This window comes from Mustelus asterias, chromosome 1 (genome assembly GCF_964213995.1).
Source record: "Mustelus asterias chromosome 1, sMusAst1.hap1.1, whole genome shotgun sequence".
NCBI classification, from domain to species: domain Eukaryota; kingdom Metazoa; phylum Chordata; class Chondrichthyes; order Carcharhiniformes; family Triakidae; genus Mustelus; species Mustelus asterias.
In genome coordinates, this window is record NC_135801.1 from 60000135 (window position 1) to 60023198 (window position 23064).

At 43.4% G+C, this 23064-nt stretch overlaps 1 protein-coding gene across 1 annotated transcript in view; it reads right to left on the reverse strand.

Moving 5' to 3' along the window:
- Window positions 1-261: 261 nt before the first annotated feature.
- dchs2 (dachsous cadherin-related 2) overlaps window positions 262-23064 on the reverse strand; it is a 48560-nt gene continuing 25757 nt past the window's right edge. The window contains exons 4-6 of the mRNA XM_078224929.1: window positions 19587-19823; window positions 2357-2368; window positions 262-1403 (exon numbers count right to left, since the gene is read on the reverse strand). Coding sequence (XP_078081055.1) covers window positions 394-1403; window positions 2357-2368; window positions 19587-19823 — 1259 coding nt within the window. The 3' untranslated portion in view covers window positions 262-393. The remainder of the gene's footprint in view (window positions 1404-2356; window positions 2369-19586; window positions 19824-23064) is intronic.

Consider the following 23064-nt stretch of genomic DNA (forward strand, 5'->3'; position numbering starts at 1 on the left):
TTTTTCTCACATTTAATTGCACATACTTGCCACTGGGATTAAAGTTAAACTTTATTTATTAGTCACAAGAAGGCTGACATTAACACTGCAATAAAGTTACTGTGAAAATCCCTGAGTCGCCACACTCCAACGCCTGTTTGGGTAAACTGAGGGAGAACCTAGCATGGCCAATGCACCTAACCAGCACATCTTTCAAAGTGTGGGAGGAAACCAGAGCACCTGGAGGAAACGCACACAGACATGGGGAGAATGTGCAGACTCCACACAGGCAGTGACTCAAACCGGGAATCGAACACTGGTCCCTGGCGCTGTAAGGCAGCAGTGCAAATCACTGTGCCGTCCGATGCAGGTATTCTCCCTTGCTATCATCGTATTCTTTTTGTTACAATTTCTTCATTCATTTTTACCTGTTTTGGAATTAAGTCTGAAGAATTTTCCATCAGATAACAGCATATATGATAATTGACAATTTTTTCCTGAATCTCGATCAGTTGCTTGTACTTTTCCAATCAGGCCCTGAGGAATGGAGTTTTCTTCAATTGTGAAAAAATAAAAATTTTGTTCAAACTTAGGAGGATTATCATTTCCATCAGCAACATTAACAGTTACAGTGGCAGCAGCACTTCGCTTTAAGTGATCCTTTGGATTTATGGCAAATACTTTAAAGTGGTAACTATGCTTGGATTCATAGTCCAGAGTTCTCTGAATGTAAATCCAGCCACTGGCTGCATGGATACCAAATGTCAATGAATCCAAATTTTGCTGAAGTGAGTAAACTAAGCCTGAAGAAGGTGCCTGCAGATCTTGTCTGTGAGCACGAACTTGCAAAATTCTCATGTTTGATGTTGCAGCTTCACTGACACCAACTTGGTAAACCAGTGTTTCAAAAGTCAAATCACCATCCAAATCGTCAACATTCACACATAGCTTGAACACAGCGTTCAATGGTTGAGTTCCCCGATCACTTGCTACAATGTTTATACAGTATTGTTGTGACATTGAGGAAAAGGTTCTGTTGAGATAAAGTGTTCCATGTATGTAATCAATAGTAAAAAATTGTTCATAGTCATTCTGTAAACTGTACACGACCATTCCATTTGATCCACTGTCTTTGTCTTCGGCATGGGCAATGTAGATAACTGTTGCTGGTAAGGTGTTCTTTGAAATGGTAATACTTTCAAATTCTTGATGAAATGCTGGTGCGTTATCATTGACATCAGTAATTGTTATGTTAGCCCGTGTACTGCTGGATATGAAAGAGCTGCTGGTTTGAAACTCAACAGTAAGTAGCACAAAAGGTTCGGCTTCACGATCCAACTGCTTAATGCTTCTGATGAGACCAGAGTCAGGATCAATAGAAAAATAGCCATATGGATCACCAGAAGAAATTCTATATTTTAACGCTAAAGAATCTGAAAAGAGAAAAAAAAGTTTAAACATTTTAGATCAAGTATAATGGCAAATCCTTAGAGCCATAGAAGTTTATAGCATAAGGAAACCATATAGTCCATCGTGTTTATGAAAGCTCTTTTCCCATTTTAAGAACCTCTTCCTTCTTTACTTCATGGAAATAGTCCTGCTATCTCAAAGCATCACCGATAACTATGGCCTGAAGTTTTCAGATAGCGGGGGCCAAGAGTCAGCAGGCAACACATCCTTGCCAACTCCAACTGGCCTGCTCTATGGGGAGAGAGCGGGTAAATGGAGTTGAAATCAACCATGATTGAATGGTGGAGTGGACTCGATGGGCCGAATGGCCTTACTTCCGCTCCTATGTCTTATGGTCTTATGCTGCCATTTTTCACCCAAACAAGCATTGATTGGCATCAGGTAAGACTTCTGGTATTTTATCCTTTGATCACTGATAAGAACATAAAAAAGAGGGAGGAGTAGGCCATTCAGCCACTCAAGCCTGCTCTGTTATTCAATAAGGTCATGCCTAATTGGATCATGGCCTCAATTCTACTCTCCTGCTTGTCCCTCATAACATGGATTCCCCTGTAGATCAAAATACTATATTGCAACTCTTACTGAAAAGTTTAACTGCAAGGGTTTGGACCAGAAAGGGATCAAAGTTGCATGTGATGTTCCCAGGGTCCAACACATTAGGGTTAGGCTTTTCATCGAATCCCTACAGTGCAGGAGGCCATTCGGCCCACCAAGCCTGCACCAAAAAAAATCCGACCCAAGTCCTATCCAGCTAACCCCACGTATTTACCTTGCTAATCACTCTGACACTAAGGGGCAATTTAGCACGGCCAATCAACCTAACCCGTACACCTTTGAAGGGTGGGAGCAAACCAGAGCTTCCAGAGAAAACCCATGCAGACACAGGGAGAATGTGCAAATTTCACACGGTCACCTGAGGCTGGAATTGTACCCGGGTCCCTGGCGCTGTGAAGCAGCAGTGCTAACCACTATGCCACCCTGTTGTCCACCCAAGTTACTCCAGTCTCTATGTATATGTGGACCAAAATGTGTTAGAATTTTGGGAGCACTCCGCCAACTTCCCATGCTTTCCCATCAGTCCCAGCATTGATCACCAGAAGTGCCATCAGCATTTATGTAATTTGTTCAAATATAGGTAGGCACATGATAATTAGATGCAAATGATAGGAATACATCATGGGACATATTTCTCATCATTTGAGCTTTAGCAATGCTGACGCAAAGGTGACAAGGGACAGTTAAAATTTTAAATCTTCCAAAGAGAAATGAATTGACGATGGGATAATTAGGTAACTCCCCACCCCCAAGGCGATCCCTACAACAGGTTCATGCCTGGGCAAACCTGTTGTAAACCTTGCCAATGTGAAATTTAGTGATTTAGCCTGACATTGCCGGCGAAAATCAGAAATAGCAATCTCGCCGGCAAGATTCACCATTTTCAGGTTTCGCAGGATCTTGAGCCCCCGCCAGCAATCTCATGAATGGAGAATGCGGGCTCAAAATCCTGCCCATCAAAACTGTGCCTTGTGCACCTAGGTTAGATTATTAATATATATCAGGAAAAGCAAGGATCCCAACACTGACCCCAGGAAATCGAATACAAATTTTCCTCCAGTCCAAAAAAACATCCATTAACCACAACTCAGTTTCCGTTACTCAGCCAATTACGTATCCATGCTGCTACTGTCCTTTTTATTCTATGAGCTATGACATTGCTCACAAGTCTGTTGTGCAACACTGTATGAAATGCCGTTTGAAAGTCTATGTACACCACATCAGCAGCATTACCCTCATCGATCCTCTGTTACCTCACCAAAAAACTCTAGAAAATTAGTTAAACACAATTTACCCTTAAGGAATCTTTTCTTAATTAACTTGCTTTTTCCAAAGTGACTATTAATTTTGTTCCTAATTACGAACATACAAATTAGGAGCAGGAGTAGGCCACACGAGGCTGCTCTGCCATTCAATATCATGGCTGATCTGATTAAAACTTCAACCCCACATTCCTGCTTACCCCTGATAACCTTTCACGCCCTTGTTAATCAAGAATCTACCTAGCTCTGCCTTGGAAATATTCGAAGACTCTGATTCTACTGCTGTTTGAGGAAGGAAGTTCCAGAGACTCATGATCCTCTGGAGAGGATTTTTTTTCATCATCTCGGTCTTAAATGAGTGACCCCTTATTTTATCAGTGACACTTAGTTCTAGATTTGCCAACAAGAAGAAACATCCTCTCCACATCAATGTTGTCAATACCCTTCAAGATCTTAAAGATTTCAATCAAGTATCTTCTTACTCTTCTAAACTCTAATGGATACAAACCGCTCCAATCTTTCCTCATAAGACAACCGATGCATTCCTGGTATTAATCTAGTAAACGTTCTCTGAACTGCTTCTAACGCATTTACGTCTTTCCTTAAATAAGGAGACCAATACAGTACACAGTACTCCAGATATGTTCTCTGTATAACTGAAGCATAAAACTTCCCTACTTCTGTAATCAATTCTCCTCGCAATGAATGATAGCATTCAATTAACTTTCCTACTTACTTGCTGTACCTGTATACTAACCTTTTGCGATTCATGCACTAGGACACCCAGATTCCTCTGTAACTCAGAGCTTTGCATTCTCTCACCATTTAGATAAGCTTCATTTTTATTTATCATGCCAAAATGGACAATTTCGCATTTGCCCACATTATACTCCATTTGCTAGATTTTTGCCCATTCACTTAACCTATGTCCATTTGTATCCTCCTTCCCACCTCTCCACAATTCATTTTCCTACCTTCTTTGTGTCGTCAGCAAATTTAGCAACCATACCTTCAGTCTCTTCATCCAAGTCATTTATATAAATTGTTAAAAATTGAGGCCCCAGCTGATCCCTATGGCACATCACTTGTCTCATCCTGCCAACCAGAAAAAGACCCATTTGTGTCAACTGTCTGTTTTCTGTTAGATAGCCAATCTTCACTCCATGCCAACATGTTACCTCCTACACCATGAGCTTTTTCTTTATGCAATTACCTTTGATGAGGCACCTTATCAAATGCCTTCTGGAAATCTAAGTACAGTACATACACCGGTTGCCATTGTTTCCTGAAGCTTTCACACCATCAGGGGGAACCTGTGGTTGCTACATTTATCTTTACAACCTTTTTTTGAATAAGGATGTAATATTTGCATTTCTCCAGTCCTCTGGCACCACCCGAGTCTAAGACTGGGAAACACGTCTCTGCAATATCCACTCTCACTTCCCTCGAGCATCCTTGGATGCATCTCATCCAGTTCTGGTGCCTTAGCAACTTTAAATACAGGCAGTCTATCCAACACGTCTTCCTTATTGACTTTAAATCCTTCCAGTGTCTGAATTATCTTCTCTTTCATTAAGGCCTGGGTAGCATCTTCTTCCTTGGTAAAATACATTGGAAAGTATTTATTTAATACCTTAACCATGCCCCTTGCCTCCAGGGTAAATCCTCTTTCTGGCCACTAAACCACTTTTCCTCTTACCACCCTTTTACCATTTTTATACCTATAGATTTTGGGATATCTTTTTATGTTGGCTGCTAGATTTTATTCATACTCTCACTCAGCTTCTCTTATCTGCTTTTGCACCTCCCTTCTCAACCTTCTATATTCTGCCTGGTTTTCATTTGTAATATCTATGTGTCATAAGCAGACATTTTCTTCTTCACCTTAATCTCTATCTCTTTCATCATTGAGGGAGCTCTGAATTTGTTTGCCCTTGCTTTTCCCTTCATGGGAACAAACTTTGACTATGCCCAAATTACTTCTTTAAAGGTAGTCCATTGTCAGTCACTGCTTTTCGTGCCACTGTTTGATTCCAATTTATCTGGCCCAGATGCATTCTTACCCCATCAAAGTCGGCTTTCCCCCAGTTAATTGTTCTTACTCAGGATTGTTATTTTTTTCTTTTCCCTCTGCTACAATGATCACTGTCCCCTAAATGTTGTCCTCTACTTGGCCAATCTCATTCTCAAGATCCAGGTCTAGAAGTGCTTCCTTTCTCATTGGACTGGAAACACACTGCTGTAGAAAATTTTCCTGAACATGCTCCAGGAACTCTTGCCCCTCTCTGCCCTTTACACTACTCACCCCAGTCTATACTCGGATAATTAAAATATGCCATTGTAACTACTCTTATAATTCTTGCACCTTTCTGTAATTTCCTTGCAAATTTGTTCTTCTACATTTTTTCCATTAAATTTGGAGATTACTACTTTTGAGGTCCTGCTTGTTAATTTCCTACTCAACTCCAGGACAACATCTCTCTTTCTGCCTATGTTGTCTATACAGTAAGAAGTTTAACAACACCAGGTTAAAGTCCAACAGGTTTATTTGGTAGCAAAAGCCACAAGTGTGGCTTTTGCTACCAAATAAACCTGTTGGACTTTAACCTGGTGTTGTTAAACTTCTTACTGTGTTTACCCCAGTCCAACGCCGGCATCTCCACATTATGTTGTCTATACCAATGAGGACCGCAACTGCTGGATGTTCACTGTTCCCTCTCAACATGCTCTGCAGTTATTCACTGACAACCTTGGCCTTGGCGACAGGAAGGTAACACACCATTCTGGATTCACATCTGTGGCCTCAGAAACACATATCTATTCCCCAGACTATCAAACCTCCTATCCATGATTGCTCCTCCAGTCTTCTTTGCTCCCCCTCTGTACAGTTGAGCCACACGTGGTGCTATGAACTTGGATCTGGCTGCACTCTCCAGATGAACCATGACTCTCATCAATATTCAGTACCATACACTGGTTCAAGAGTGGGATGCACTCAAGAGACTCCCGCACTATCTGCATATTTTTTGACTGTCTGGTGGTCACCAATTCACTCTACCCCTGCATACAGTTAAGCAGTGGGCTGACCATACCTATAAACGCGCTATCCACGAACGACTCAATCTCTCATGCTGCCATTTACTGTTCAATCTCCAAACCCAGAGCTCAAGCTGCTGAACTGACAACACTTCCTACAAAAATGCTCAAACAGGATACAAGAAGCATTTTGGAGTTCCCACATAGTACAAGATGTACACTCTACAGGTTGGAGCAGCTCTGCCATTACAATTAGATAAGAAACATTGTTACTATTAAATGGACCTTACTACCATTAATAAACTTTACTGCTGCCAAGTAAACCTTACTATCATTGATAAATCAATAAATTCAATTATACCAACCCGATCTAAATTCTTAAGCTCCCAGCACCTAATGTGAAACAATTACACAAGTTTCAAGTGGTGAGGGATCAAACAAGAGGGAAAACATATCTGACATAAGCCTCACAACTTGCATGCTGCAGATGCATTTGTCCATGACACATGCATTGATAGGAGTGGCCACCAGATAATAGAGCAGTTCATGTTCAAATGTAGCAAAACTTGGACAATATCCAGGCTTGGACTGACAAATGGTAAATAGTATTCGTGTCACACAAGTGCTAGGCAAAGACCATCACCATTGACCCCTTGACATATTATTACATTACTATTGATGAATTCCCTCACTTTCAACATCCTGGGGATTACAATTGACCAGAAACTTAACTGGACTAGCCATATAAATACTGTGGCTACAAGAGCCAGTCAGAGACTAGGAATCCTGCAGCGATTAACTCACCTCCTGACTCCCCAAAGCCTGTCCATAATCTTCAAGGAAGACGTCAGGAATGCAATGGAATACTCTCCACTTGCCTGAAATATTGCAGCTCCAAAGACACTCAAGAAGTTTGATACCATCTTAGACAAAGCAGCCAGCTTGATTGGCACCAGTACCACAAACATTCACTCCCTCCACCACCAACACACAGCAGCAGCAATGTCTACCATCTACAAGATGTGCTGCAGGAACTCACCAAGCCTCGTTAGAAAGCACCTTCCAAACCCACTACCACCTATAAGGACAACGACAGCAGATACATGGGAACACCGCCACCTATAATTTCCCCTCCAAGCCCTCACCATTCTGACTTGGAAATACATTGCCGTTTCTTCAATGTCACTGGGTCAAAATCATGGAATTCTCTCCCTAACAACACTGTTGGTGTAGCTACACCATATGGACTGCAGCGGTTCAAGGTGGCTGCTCACCAGTACTTTCTCAATGGCACATAGGAATGAACACTAAATGCTGGCCTCACCTGCAAAGCCCACATTCCTTGAATTAACAAAAAAGTGAAAAATACTCACCATCAAATCACTTAGCTGGTTTCCTGTGATTACATACTTTGATTTTCTTTGGACCCGCCCCCCTCGCTAGTCACAGTGATTCTCTCACCAGTTCTTTTATCCCTACTCATCTTTCTTGCTAGTCTCACAGCATTTCTTTTGCTGCTTCTTTTATTCAGGCAGTGGTCTCACTTCTCCTGCAGGTCTCTCAGTGACTCTCTTACTGTTCCTTGTATCCTCGCTGTGCTCTCTCCTGCTGGTCTTGAGAAAACTCTCACTTTCTTGCTGCTCCTTTCATCTGTGCAGAGCTGCAGCCTCTCCTGTCAGTCTTGCAGTGACTCTCTCACTTCTCCTTTAATTCCCCAGAGCTTTCGCTCTCCTGCTAGTCTTGCTGCAATTCTTTTCAATTGGTTACTCATGCAGTTATCAATGCACTCAGGATTCTTCAACAAGCGCTGTCCAGTTGCAGAATATCAGCAGAAGTTTGGTTTTGGCTTTCCAAATGCAGACTAGTTGAATACGATTTTCCTCTACCTAGTATGAACAATCCAAGGAACATACATGCTGTTTGAATCAGTCAGTTGTTGAGATGTATGGCCTACATGCTTAGCATTGCAGTGGAACTGAAATTCATACTGTTCTACCACAAATTACCCTAGAAAGACCAAGTATCACAAAAATTTGAACAGTTTCAGTGAGCCATTTCAGAGCACTGCTCTGTACAGTGGCTGCGCAAGAGGTAGTTTCCACCAACAGGATGCTGCTGTCAGACTGAAAAGATGTTCTATCACACTATTGAACAACATCATGTATGAATTTCACTGCTTTTGCAAAGTACACAGGTGGTGACGTACATTCTTGAACTGTTACAGTCCATGTGGTGTAAATAGATCCACAGTGCTGCAAGGGCATTCCAAGCTACAATGAAACAACAGTGATATATTTCCAAGGCAGGATTGTGTGTGGCTTGGAGGAGAACTTATTGGGGTTGGTGTTCCCATGTGTCAGCTGCCCAGGTCCTTCTAACTGGTAAGGTCTTGGGTTTGGAAAGTGCCATCTTTTCAACTTTTGAAGAGCGGGTGAAGAGGACCTGAAGGCAGTAACCACCATCTAGAATAATGTGAGTGGAACAACAGGGCCATTAAGAGCAAGAGGGGAGCACTGGGGCCATTCACAGCAAGAGGCCAGTACCACCCTCATGAACTCACCACTGCACTTTATGAATCCCAAGGAGAGGTCCTGTGGAAAGGAGAAAGGAGGACAGTAGGAGTATGTGTGCTTGTGTATCCTAGGCCCATATAGTGCTCTCCAGTCATCTCGGACCAACTTACCACTAGATCAAGGCCTCACTCCGTCAAGCCCATGTGGTAACAGGTGTGCAACGGCCACCCCACATTTAAAGAACTCATACACAGGCATCCTCCATGGCTTAAAATGAAGTTTGGAACCTGGAACATCAGTACGGTCATGGGAAACCCCAACAGTGAGACTGGAACAGTGTACTACTATTGCTGCCCAAAAGCTCAGGCCTTTCCACATTGATATCCCCATACTAAACGAGACCTGGCAGGCAGGGGAACAGCAGCTCAAGGAACAAGGTGATAGTGACAACTTCTGGCAAGGTAAACCATAAGAAGATCACCGCCTCGATGGGGTTTGCTTTGCCATTAAAAACAAACTAGTTCGCTGTCTCACGGATTCCCCTTGTAGGATAAACGAATGCCTCATGATCCTTCACCTCACCTTAGTCCAGAACCAGCGCTACAGTCCTCAGTGCCTGGTCTTCCCGAAGGCCTCTATAATCAGCACTTGAGGAAACACCAAGACTGTTTGAGGAGAATGACCAGGAGACCCAAGAATTGATAAGCTGAGAGCACAAGGCTTTTCTGAACCTGAAACAGCACTCCAACTCGAGAGCAAGAAAGCAGCTCTACTAACGGCTGGTGGCTGAAGTCCAGCAAAAAACCTACAATCTAAAGACCAGATGGGTGGAGAAAGTGTCGGAGGTCCAGCCGTTAGCCGACAATCACGAAGCACAAGATTTCTTTAGTGCAATCAAGACCATCTATGGCCCAGACACCCAAGATCCCACTCCACTGCTGGCAAGAAACAGAGAGGTGCTCATCAAAAACAGAGAGGCAGTCAGCACCTGCTGGAAGGAGCACTTGAAAGACCTCCTTAGCAACTCTGTCTTCAATGTGAGTGTCCTCAACACCATCCCACAGCATGCTACCTGCCACCACCCAGCACAACCCCAACCCGGCACAAAGTAGAAAAAGCAATCCAGCAGCTAAAGAACAAGTCAACAGGAGCAGATGGAATCCCCATTAAAGCATTAAAACATAGTGGAGAAAAACTATTGGCGCAAGTACATGATCTGATTTCCCTTATTGGAAGGAGTACATACCAGGAGATCTCAGAGACTTTGTAATAGTGACCATCTTCAAGAAAGGTGACAAGTCCGACAGCAGGAATTAGAGGAATTTCTCTGCTGTTGGCCACAAGGCCATTGCAAGAATAATCCTTAAATCGCCTTCTCCCTTCATCATGCGGCAACTACAAGAAAAATGTAGGGAACAGCACCAATCCTTGTACATGGCCTTTTGCCCTCACAAAGGCCTTTTACACTGTCAACCACAAGATATTATGGAGCGTCCTCCTCCGTTTCAGCTACCCTCAGAGTTAGTTTTCATCCTCCGTCTGCTCCACAATGATATGATCCTGAAGGATGAATCCACCATAATGCTAATTCACATTCGAACTGGGGCCAAGCACTGATGCTCTTCTCAATCTCCCTTGTTGCAATGCTTCATTTCACCCTCAGCAACCACGCCATTGAAGTGGATTTAAACTACAGAACAAACGGGAATCTGTTCAACCTGCATTACCTATAGGCCAGATCCAAGGTCGTCCTATTCTCTGTCATTGAACTACAGTATGCAGACGATGCTTGCATCTGCACACGGTCGGAGGCCAAGCTCCAAGCCATCGTCAGCACCTTCACCAAGATGTATGAGCACTTGGGCTTTACATAAAACATCCTAAGAAAAAGCTCCCCTAGCAACCTGCCTCCCAGTTATCAAAATCCACGACGAGGCCTTGGACAGCTGGTCCACTTACTGTACCCTGTCAACAATAGCAGACATCGATGACGAGCTTCGCTATTGCCTTCAGTCACCCGAGGAAAACTATTTGAAGACCAGGTCCTCAGACCCAGCACCAAGCTCATGGTCTACAGAGCAGTAGTGATATAACTCACAGATGTGGACTATGTACAATAGGCACCTCAAAACCCTGGAGAAGTAGCACCAATGCTGCTTCTGCAAGATCCTGCAGATCCATTAGCAGGATAGCCGCACCAACGTCAGTGTTTTTCCTCAGGCCAACATCCCCAGCATCGAAGCACAGATCACGCTCGATCAGCTTCGCTGGCTGAGCCACATCACCTGCATGCCTAACATGAGACTTCCCAAACAAGTGCTCTACTTGGAGTTTCAACAAAACAAGCAAGAGGAAATGCCTCAAAGCCTCCCCAAAAAAGTGCAACGTCCCCACCAAAGCCTGGGGATCCCTGACCAAAGACGTCTCAAGTGGAGGAAAAGCTCCCGGGAAGGAACTGAACTCCCGAGTTTCATCGCTGCAAGCAAGCTGAAGCCAAGTGTGACAGTAAAAGGAATGTGTGACAACCTGGGCACGCCACCCACCAGCTCCTCCAACCACTCTCTGCCCACTTGTGACAGAGACTGTAGGTCATGCATTGGGTCTCCTTAGTCACCTGAGAACTCATTTTTAGTAAGTCATCTTCGATTCCGAGAGACTGCCTAAGAAGACTACAACTTTGCAAGCGACTCTTTAGATGTTGTGGTCTAAAAGCTCAGGGCAATATGGTATATTGGTCCTGTTATAAAACAGTATATCAGACTAACCAGAAGCAGCAATGATATCAGCATGCTGGATAAGAATTGTAAATAAAATGTCACCAGTCATGTAGGAGGACTAAATTACACTGAACTTAATTCTGTTGCCAAATGTACCCAATAGACAATTGATCTTTAAAACTTAACAATAATATCCACAGAATACACCAGTGTCAGTAATTCAATTGCTTTTCCCACTCATGAGAAAAGCGTTCAGTAATTTTCACAATCATGAAAGAACAATGGTAACACAATGTTACTGGGACAATGTCACATCTAAGATGCATGCAGACAACAGAAAATGATTAATCATCTGGTCATGCTATCTATATTGAAAATAAAACACAATGCATTTAGTTTAATTTAGTAAAAGAAAAGCTCATCCTGCTTAGAAGAGTCTTCGTTGCATTGCGTTTCCCCATTAATTAGAGTGGTGCTCTTTCATCCAGCATTTTGACAGTCAAAAGGACTTGTGCATACCCTCACTCTATTCATCTTCCTACCCACTAGATGTGTCAACTTTTATCTAAAATATCAGAAGTAACAATTTCCCACAAAACAGCTGATGATTTCTAACACATCTAAAGATGAAATAAAAAACTTTTGTCAATTATTTTATGTTTCTAAGAATTTCAACATTTTTTTTGTTGAAAATATATAAATCATAGAAACCCTACAGTACAGAAAGAGGCCATTCGGCCCATCGAGTCTGCACCGACCACAATCCCACCCAGGCCCTACCCCCATATCCCTACATATTTTACCCACTAATCCCTCTAATCTACACATCCCAGGACACTAAGCGGCAATTTTAGCATGGCCAATCAACCTAACCCGCACATCTTTGGATAAATATGTAAGCTGAAATATAAAATTTTGGAAGTAAAAGAGAACTGTGCCTGTTGCTAGCACATATTGGAAAACAATCAGTGTGTTGCCCAGGTCTTTCTTTTATTTGCACTAGCAGTGTTGCACACTCAAAATATTCAGCCAATTATTTAAAACACAATGTATGGACATGCAATGTATTTTTCAGAAAATCCATAAATTCTCCTTTAACTAAATGGAACATAGTTATTATTGAATCCCCTTGTGTACAAAGTACATTTACATGTATTCACATAGTCACAACTTCAAAAAAAACTTTCTTTCCTTCTGATTCTTAGAAGTCATTCTTTGGAAATTTCATGATCTGTTTCTTTCTTTTGCTCTTTAACATATTATACAGAATCATTGAATGATTACAGCACAGCAGGAGGACATTTAGCCTCTTGTGCTCTTTCTGGCTAACAGCAACTCAGTTTCTGTGACCCCTGTATTTTTGTCATAGCTATGAAACTTCCTACATCTTTAACTCAGGATCTCAAAACTGTAGAATCTTTTGACTCTGTCTTTCCATCAACTTACAATCTTAAGCTTTAGAAAGAGCATCAAGTATAGGGCCACCTTTACTCTACTTCCTGATTCATACTTGGTCTCTTTTTTCAACCTTGACAAAAGCTTGCACTGTAAGCTACAGAATTACTACCCATTGGTTCCTCAGCCCAGGGCAACAGACTTCCTTGAGGGAGCTGAGAACACCCCTTATCTCATGACCCAACTGAGGATTTGCAGATGGGCCACTAGAGTGGGTCAGAACATGGGACAAAGGAACCATGAGGGTGTACGTAGGGAGGAGATGGAAATGGTGTTACTGATGTGATACTAATTAAGTGCCAAAAGGCAATTTGTTTATACTTACAGAATATTGCCGGCACTACTGGATTAACAAGCAACACTGAAAAGAAGACCAGCAGGACCAACGTTGAAGAGTTGGCTCATAATTGAATGTAATGTGGGTTGCAATGCAAATTTGTAAATAAAGTTTTCACTTAATATTGACCAATAGCTAGGAAATATAAAAGAGATATATAGAGACTGTCAGTTGATAATCATCAAAAATGATTGCAAATTTTTCTATTCTTTTGTTGTCGAATTTACTATTTTTGACAGAGACATTCCATTGGGAACTGCATACTAACAGTTATCTGTTTTTGACATACACATATGCTAGAACTGCCAATTTATCTAAATGTTGGGTTTGCTTGCACATTCCTATACATGCTGAGGGAAGAATACCTTTGCAATCAGTGCCTCTGTCATGATCAGAATGTGGGATCAGCTTTCCCGGTCTTTTAAAGATCCGAGGAAATTGGCATCAGGTTTTACTAAATTTTGCGATAGAGTGGAATTTTATAGTAATAGATCTTGTATTGGAGGGCCAGGACACATGAATAGGTATACACCTGTCTTTAACACATCAAGCCCAGCACCCAATCTTATTTTAAATGAAATAGAACCAAAACCAAAAGGGATATTGTGTATTGAAAATAAAGGAGGCCCTGGAAAGGACTTGGGCACAAGGAGATGCCACAACTCTGTGAATTTAATGAAAAGCATGAATCCACCCAGTAGTGATCCATCTTGCAATATTCCATATTGTTTCAGTGGGGAGAACACTTATCCAACTCCTAATGGCACATATTGGATTTGCAGAAACAAGGCATAACTATGGCTATCTGTTGGATGGAAGGGGTCATGTTACCTTGGATATGTGGTTCCATATATCTATCATTCCCACCATCTTCCTTTTTGGAGGAATTGACATGCTCTTGTGGGAATAGACTGCTTCCTTGGTATAATGATTCCCCCGCACGCATATGGCAGGTTGGCACTTGAGAGTTATGCCATTATCTCAGTTTTGGAACAGGTTGCCAATGAAACAGCTACTGCCCTCACTGAAATTAATGAGATAATTGCTATGCGCACTGTGGTGCTACAGAATCAAATGGCACCAGACTTTATCTTGGGAGCTAAGGGTGGAACATGTGCCTTAATTGGATCAGAGTGTTATACATATATACCTGATACTTCAGAAGCCATAACCAATTTAGACACCCATATTATAAAAGGAGGTTTAAAAACTCAAAACAACCAACATCCTTTTCCCTATGGAAATGGGCTACAGGCTGGCTGGGTTCTCTGGGAACATCAATTGTACAAGGAATAGTGCTCTTCTTCAATGTCATCTTAATGTTCCTTGTAATTATACAAATATTCAAATCTTTAGCAGAGAAGTCCATGAGGGGTGCAGCAGCAGTAACACCAATTCTTATGGAAAAAGAGATGTCCCCAATGCCAAATAACCATCCGGGGTATGAGAATACATACTATCAAACATCTATCCAGTAGCCTAATTTTGGGCTAGCCAAGGGCCAAAAGGGAGAAATATGTTAGAGGGATTCCGAAAACCCTGGGATTTAAAAACTAATAAGATTACTAAACAGGAAAAATTAACTTAGAATAAGGATCACAACGTGCCATATACTTATTTTATACAAAGGTACTACTTGCATAGACACACACATAACTACGGTTATAGAAATTAAACATGTATTTTAGATATTCAAGATGTGGAACCACTCCGCATGCACTGGGTCAGCTTGAGTGCACGCATCTCCAAGCTCCCCTTGGGTCCTGCTTGCCAGGTGCATGCGCCGTTCTGACATCATGCTTTATTTGACGTGAAGCTATTATTCCAGCATATGGGCCCAATAATGATATGCTGATGTATTATAATGACGTTTCAACAGTGAACTGTGCGTAAAATGAGTCCAAGGCCTTCTCGTGATATTTTCCACTCACGACCCCAAACCCACCCAACACGAACGGGAGTAGAAAAACCGGCTGATGAAGGAATGGGGGATATATTTCCATATCAGCACAGGGTAACAACAGCAAACTGACTGCATACCAAACCATGATTCCACACAGCCTGCACCCTCAGCACAGCAGTGAGACCTGGACTACACATATTCAAAAAGGAGAAAAGGCTAAACTTTTGTTGCCTCTGAAATATCCTTGGCACCTCTCGGCAGGACAAGGTCAGCAACTTGCAAGTCCTGGAACATGTTTTTTACATCATTGCCAATTTATTGACAAGCTAAGGTCATCTGGACTGGCTTGACCACATTCATCGATGAATGATGGTTGTATACTGAAGAATCTTTTGTACCATTGGATGCCAACAGTCTGTGGTATTGGAGAAACTTTCAGAAACATGGAACATTACACAAATGGGGTGAAACACCATGAAATCTGTCCAGAGGAAATTCTAACAAACAATGCATGTCCAACAGATATCCCTCAATGGTCATTGTCCAAAGGACATTCCACAATTGCCAAAACAGTTGACAGCCTACACAATGCATTGTGAACCCCCAATGTCACACGTGCAGCTAAAGGCTGTGCTTCTCCGAGGTCATATTCATTTGAGAGGCTAAAAGAAATGGGCAGCCTCTGGCTGCGCCGGGCACAAGTTCACATGGTGCACCTGATGGAGATGCCTGCCAACAAACCTCCTGTGTGACAATTCTCTGCAGTTGCAAACTTACAATGCTTCATGCCCATATGAGTTTAATTTCGCATTAAGTAGACAGTGGCACTCATCTTGGCAGCACTCAGATTGTTCATTCTCTTCCAGCATGACAGCCAGGTCCTCCTGTGGATCTCACGGCCACTGCCATGCATTGCTACTTCCATCCCGCCCACCTAGCTCTGACAGGATGGCCTCCTGCTGCCACCTCTGGGTAGCCAGGAGAGTCTGTAGCAAAGCATTGCTAAAACATGGGGCCACACGTGGTCTGGTGAGAAACATCTGGCTGTGATGGGGGGGGGGTCACAGACGAATGCTCTTCTGGGTGTGTTTAAACATGGCATTTACACCTTCAAGCCTGTTAGGTAGCAGGAGTGGCACCAACCTCCTGCCTGCCCCACTTCAAGATTTTCCTCATGCAGAACAGGTAATGAGCTGAGAGGCACATAATGCAGCAGTTCTTCCCATTCGCCAAGGAGTTGGGTTCAATGCCGAGTTACAGTTCTGTCTCGACATCTAAGACTGAATAATTGAAAGTTCCGCCCACGGTTACAAGATGACCAAGATTGGGAAATAAATAGTTCAGGATAAATAATATTTTGGAAAAAGACACAGAATGGAAAGGAGGAGGAAAAGCCCCGATAGTAAAGCATGACATAAGGATATTAATGAGAAAGGATCTGGCCTCAGAAGATTGTGAAGCAGAATCAGTATGAGTAAAAATTCAGAATAGCAAGAATCAGAAAACACTGGTGGGAGTAGTTTATAGGCCCCTAATAGTAGTTATGCCACTGGACTGAGCATTAAAGAAGAAATCATTGGAGCTTGTAACAAAAACAATGGAATAAATGTGGAGAACTTAATCTTCATATAGACTGGGGCAAACACATTGGTAACAGTCTAGAAGATGAGTTTGTCGAATGTTTTTGTGACAGTTTCTTGGCGCACGTATTACGGAACCAACCAGGGATAAAACTATCTTAGATCTGGTATTGTGTAATTAAGCAGGATTAATTAGTAATGTCATAGTAAAAGATTCACTGGGAAATAGTAATCATGGGGGCAATTCTCCCATTCCAACCCACAACTTTTCTGGCGAGTCAGGGTGGGAGATGCGCGTCGTCAGCCTTGTTCCGGGATTTGTGCATGCGCCGGGAGCACATGCGCATCTCCCAGAGCTGGAGAACAGTCGGACACCAGACCACGCTGGAAACCGACAGGAAGATTTGAATCTTTTTTTGATGTATTTTAAATATACTTTAAATGTCCTACAGGACATCAGGGCAGTGCCAAGGGGGCACCACTGCCACTGCATGAGGGGTGGACATCAGGGCACTCTAGGGCTGGCCCAGGAATTGTTGTGGGGGCCCCGGGCTGGCCAGCAAACGGGGAGACTGAGATCAGGGCCATTGCGCATGTGCAGAGACCCAGAACTGTCAGGCTCCAGTGCGAATAGGCCCAGCCCCCCTGGGTTATTAATGAGATTCACGATTGGGACCTCTGCAGTGCACAGAGTAGAGAGATTCGAGTGTGAAGTTGAACTGAGAAAACAGTCGTGATCTAGAACACTTTTCCCACCAATTCAGCACTTTTGGGAGAATTGCCCCCTCATAATACCACTGAATTATATGTTAAGATTAAAAGTAATATTCTCCAATCACAAACAGGAAGCTTAAAGAGAACTGATGACATAGTTATGAGAAGAGAACCGGTTATGGTTAATTGGGTAAATAAACTAAAAGGTATGAACGTCAATCAACACTGGGAAACATTTAAAGAAAGAATTCAAAATGTTCAACATAAATACATTCCATTGGAAAACAAAGGCTGAGCAAGAAAGATCCATCTGTGACTCACTCAGGAAGTTAAGGATAATATTAGGTTAAAGGAAGAGGCTTACAATGTTGCAAAAAACAGTAACAAATCTGAAGTTTGGGAGTGTTTTAGAAACCAACAAAGGGCCAGCGGAAGTTGATAAAAAGGGGGGAAATAGAATGAGTGTAAACTAGCTAGAAACATAAAAACAAACATTTAGCATTTTTAAAAGTATATAAAAAGGCAGAGAGTAGTGTAAGTAAGCTCTAGTCCCTTAGAAACATAAACAGGAGACATTATCATAGAGGATGAGGAAATGGCAGAGATATCGAACAAATATTTTGTGTATGTCTTCACTGCAGAAGACACACATTCCATACCAGAATAGACAAAGTGAGGAAATTAATATAAGAGAAAAAGCTCTTCCTTGAGGCTTTTCCTTGCCTCGTTGTAATTACAATACTGAAAAAATATTTAAATAAAATTTTTTTTATCCACTTCACTGAGAATACTTCATGTCAATCCAAATCCAATCTTTTAGTCTATTTACCCAATCTGCTCTGAAAACTCCACATTTGAACAACTTTAAGAAATTGCACAATAATAGGCGAGAGATTGATATCATTCTAAAACAATCAATAATATTCGAAGTCAAACAATCCATAACTTTCTAAAAGAAAAAGTCAAGTTTTCATATCTCCCAATGTTAACAGATAGATCCTTTAAAAGAATCCAGGATCTGGATCCAGATTTAAATAGACTCATTCCAATGAAACAACTCCCTCTTTCTCCAGTACTGGCATCAATACCCAAAACTCCTGCCTCCTTGACCACTCTGTCAGCTACACACTTAACCTTGCACTCTCTTTGTCCTGATCCTAAGAATCCTAAAAATCATTACATGAGCTTCTGAGTTTTAATTTTGATCAGTTTCTCTAGCTCTTGCAGCAAACTTCCATTTTTAGTTCTACCTATGTTGTTGGTTCCTATATGGAACATGACAAAAGGATCCTCATCTCCAGCTACGAGGTGATGTCCTTACCTCTGATTCCGGGCAGGCAACACACCCTTCAAAATACCTGACTGCGACTGCAGAGTATAGAGCATACCTGTCCCTATCACTACTGCATTCTTTTTCACTTCTGTTGCTTGAATGGCCACGCGTACCTTTGCCAAGGACCATTTCCTCATCCATTCCTACGCCTTCATCCACACGGACAACAAAAACCTTGAAACCTTGTGCTGGTTGGATAAGGGCCAACTCTGAGAGTCCCCCAACACTATACCTCAGGTCCTGTCAAATGCCTGACTCACAGTCAAACCCTTCTGTTCCTGACCACTAATCAGACAACCTAACCGAAGGAGTGTGGCTGCTTCCTAGATCATATTGTCTCCCTCCCAGATGCTCCACAATGTCTGCACCTTATTTTAGCTTGAGAAGTCTTCAGCTTCTTCTCCTCTAGGCTTAATGGGCATCTCAAATAAGTACTGAACAGTAGTTGAGAGGTTTATAATGCACAGGAAATGCTGTCAGAACTCAGTGCTTTAGCCACCAGTACTTAAAATTTCAGCTCTAATTTCACTATGCAGCAAACTACCATAAATCACATTAATGAGCTGACCTCTCATTCAGGGGCAGCCATAGCATAATCAGCCCCAACTGAGCTGGTAATCAGTGAAGATTTAAAAGTCCGATGTAGTTTATGAATTATATGTCAAAGTTCATACACATTGATGAAACATAGCTTGATTTGTCTCTGAAGAATGTTGGGAGTCTGAAACCCACCTTGGATTTTTGCAATTCGTACTGTTCCAACAGCACTTCCTACAGGGGCATTTTCTGTAATGGTAAAGGAATAATAAGATCTCTCAAACACTGTTGGAGCAAGAGAACTTTGAAGAATGTGGACAGTTACAGTTGCGTTGATAGGCGAAGTCAAGTTCCCACCATCTCGTGCAGAAATTTTCAATTGCACATTAGAAACCTGTAGGTGACTGAGGACAGAAGTTAAATACACTGCACCTGGAAAACAAAAACACCTGAATATTAGTCTCTATGTTATCAAGTTTAAACTGACATAGTTCAGTGATTTAACAATAAAATAATGGGAGATTGTCTCCTGTAGTCCTGCCTTTAGCCCATTTAAATGATTGGAAAAAAGACCAAGTGTGCCAATATACATTACTGAAGTGATGAAAACAATACGTTCCTGAATTTTTTTCTCTCTTTTGTTTACACAGAATTCTTATTCAGCCTTGGCTGACATTTTCTATTCCTGACTCTTGAACATATTTGTAAATTCAACTTGAAACGGGTCTCCAAATTTTCCCATCCCGCCCACGACGGGGCTTGAAACTCCCACCCAGAGTGGGAAAGGAAAGCAAGCAAAACGTTGAGCTGAGTTTCAGGAATGCTGTGGGTATGACATAGAAGCTGTTATACTCAGGGCTTGTTTGGGTGATTTGTTACGTAGGTAATATTTCAATTATACTGTAAGTTAGTCCAGCTAGGAATGCACAATCCTGCATATGTACAGTACAGTATTTCAGCTTGGACATTGGCTTTTCAGGGCAATATGCACAGCCACAGCTTTAAAAGGAGGACTTACTGTCCCTCATTTCTCAATAATGTGGAGATGTTGGACTGGGGTGCGCAGAGTTAGAAGTCTCAGAACACCATGTTAAAGTCCAACAGGTTTATTTGGAATCACGAGCTTTCGGAGCACTGCTCCTTCATCATTTCTCAATAAAGAAGCATTTTTGACTTGCCTTTCAAGATACATTGGCTGCTATAGTCCACCCTTACAATAATAGAATTTGTTTGGGAAGATCACGCCCAACATTTCCAAGTGTCAGAAAAGTGTGAAAATGGGAATTAACCACGCTGGTCTTTTTTGGCGCGCCATGCACCACAATCTTACGATACTTAGTACAATGAAAGAACATCCATGCGATTCGCGCCAGCATGGACTCTCTGGCCGCTTAACTCACCAAACATGGCCGCAGCTGTTCGGCGTTAACAAGGGGAGCGGCGTTTAAACGCTAACGATGGACTCTCAATCACTCACGCCAGGAAGATGGCACCACGAAGAGCAGCCCCAAGGCTCACAGAGGGAGAGCTGGGCCATCTGCTGGATGCCATTGAGGAGAGGGTCATTTTATTCCCTAGGACGGGCAACAGCCCTGGGGTCGGGCTGGCAACACCGTTTGAGGGGAGCAGTGGCAACGGCAGTCAGTGCCCATTCACTAGCAGAGGACTGGGAGCCAGTGTAGGAAGAACTGAATTACCTCCTTCGAGCAGCAAGAGTAGATGTCCATTCAGTCCTGGCATCAGTCCTATCCATCATGCCTGCAATGTCCACATCGATCCATCTCGACACCCCACAGCTCCCCAGCACCTGACCCCCTACCACATGCCTTCAGCCCCTCTGCCACCCCTCTTGGCAAACCCTGCCACTGTTGTGGCACAGTGCCAGTCTACACCACCCGGTTGCCCCCATCCCCGACATCCTGTGCCTTTTAGCTCTCAGAAATTTAATGCCCATTTCTGTTTCTACAGGAGAAGACGGTCCATAATCGCTGGGAGAGGGAGAAGACCGGAGGTGGGCTTCCTGAGTTGTGTCTCTTCACCCCATTCGAGAAGCACACACTGGAGATTTTGAGGGAGGCTGAGGACAGAGCTGTGATGGACAGCCAGGTTGCAGAACGCCATGGAGTCAGGATCCACAAAACCTTTATCCATATGACATATTGCAAATAAGTTGTGATCTGGCCAAATTTTTGTTCCTCCCTTGCACTGAACCACGTGTCCTTTGTTGCAGGAAACAGCCCCATGAGATTGGCCTGTCAGGGGTTGTCACCGACCAGTCAGGGGTCGTTGCCCACTCCAATGCCTGAAGACACTTCCAATGACACCCAGGAGGAAAGCAGCATGGAAACTCCAAAGAGAGCATATTGCATTCGACACAAGCATCAACCGCAGCATCCACCAGCGCGGACACAATCACCACGGTGGGGCATGTTAGCGGTGAAATTCGAGTCACTTACTGGTGCACAAAACACAGCGTACATGTACATCAGGTGGAGGCTGGAACGTTCGAGGGCTTGGGCAGGCAGAGGTCTCACAGAGCCACAGACACAGCTGGCCCCCAGCCAGGTGCCAGGTCGCTGGGATCAGTTCTCCCAAAGTTGCAGGAGATGCAGCAGCAGTGTGCAGTCAGAGAACAGGGAGGAGTGAGACTTGTGTTGCACCAGGGCAGCATGTACCACATAGCGATTTGTCATCAACCTCCTACCTGAACCAGAAACTCGCTAATATGGCCACCTCAGGCCCATCAGTGGTGTAATATCACTGGGACCCATGGCAGGGGGCTGCAGGCCCCCGAGGTGGTGGGCAAGTGGTTGGTCCTGGTGGATCTCACACCTCACGCTGAGAGCATCTTGTAGCAAATAGGGCCTCCCTCATCACCCTGGCCTTCCCTTCCCTTGCTGCAGCCTCTCCTCCATCCACCAACTTCTCCTCGGCATCATCCACCACATCCTCCTAAGCACCCTCCACCACCTCGGCGTCGTCCCCCTGGTCTTCCTCCACATCCAGGAAGTCTCCCCACTGCTGCGCCAAGTTGTGGAGTGCACAGCAGACCACAAAGACGGAGGAGACCCTCTGAGCTATATTGGAGAGCTACACCCAAGTGGCCCAGGCAGCGGAACCACATTTTGAGTAGCCCAATGCACTGCTCGATGATGGACTGGGTGGGGTTGTAGGCCTCATTGTAGTGGGTCTCCGTCTCAGGCCTTCACACTGGTGTCAATAGCTACGACATTAGCAGGTAGCCCTTGTCCCCAATGAGCCATCCCGACAGCCTGGGCTAGCCCCAAAGAGGCTGGTGATGTCCGAACTCCAGAGGATGTAACTGTCGTGCACACTCCTCGAGTGCCGTGTACACATGCGCATGATGTTCATCCATTGGTTGCACACAATCAGCATGCTCAGAGAATGGAACCTCTTCCAATTGACAAAGCGCAGTGCCTGATTGTGCAGGGAACTTAGAGCGATGTGCGTGCCATCTACAGCCCCCTGCACATGGGGCATCCCGTTGATGGTGGCAAAGTGTGCAGTCCAGGCTTCCTGTTATGCCTGGTCCACATCAAATTTGATGTAGTGGCCTGCCCGGGCATAAAGGGCTTCATCATCTCATGGACACACTTATGCACAGCGGGCTGAAGGATGCAGAGGTCCCTGCTGGTGACCTCGAAGGATCCGG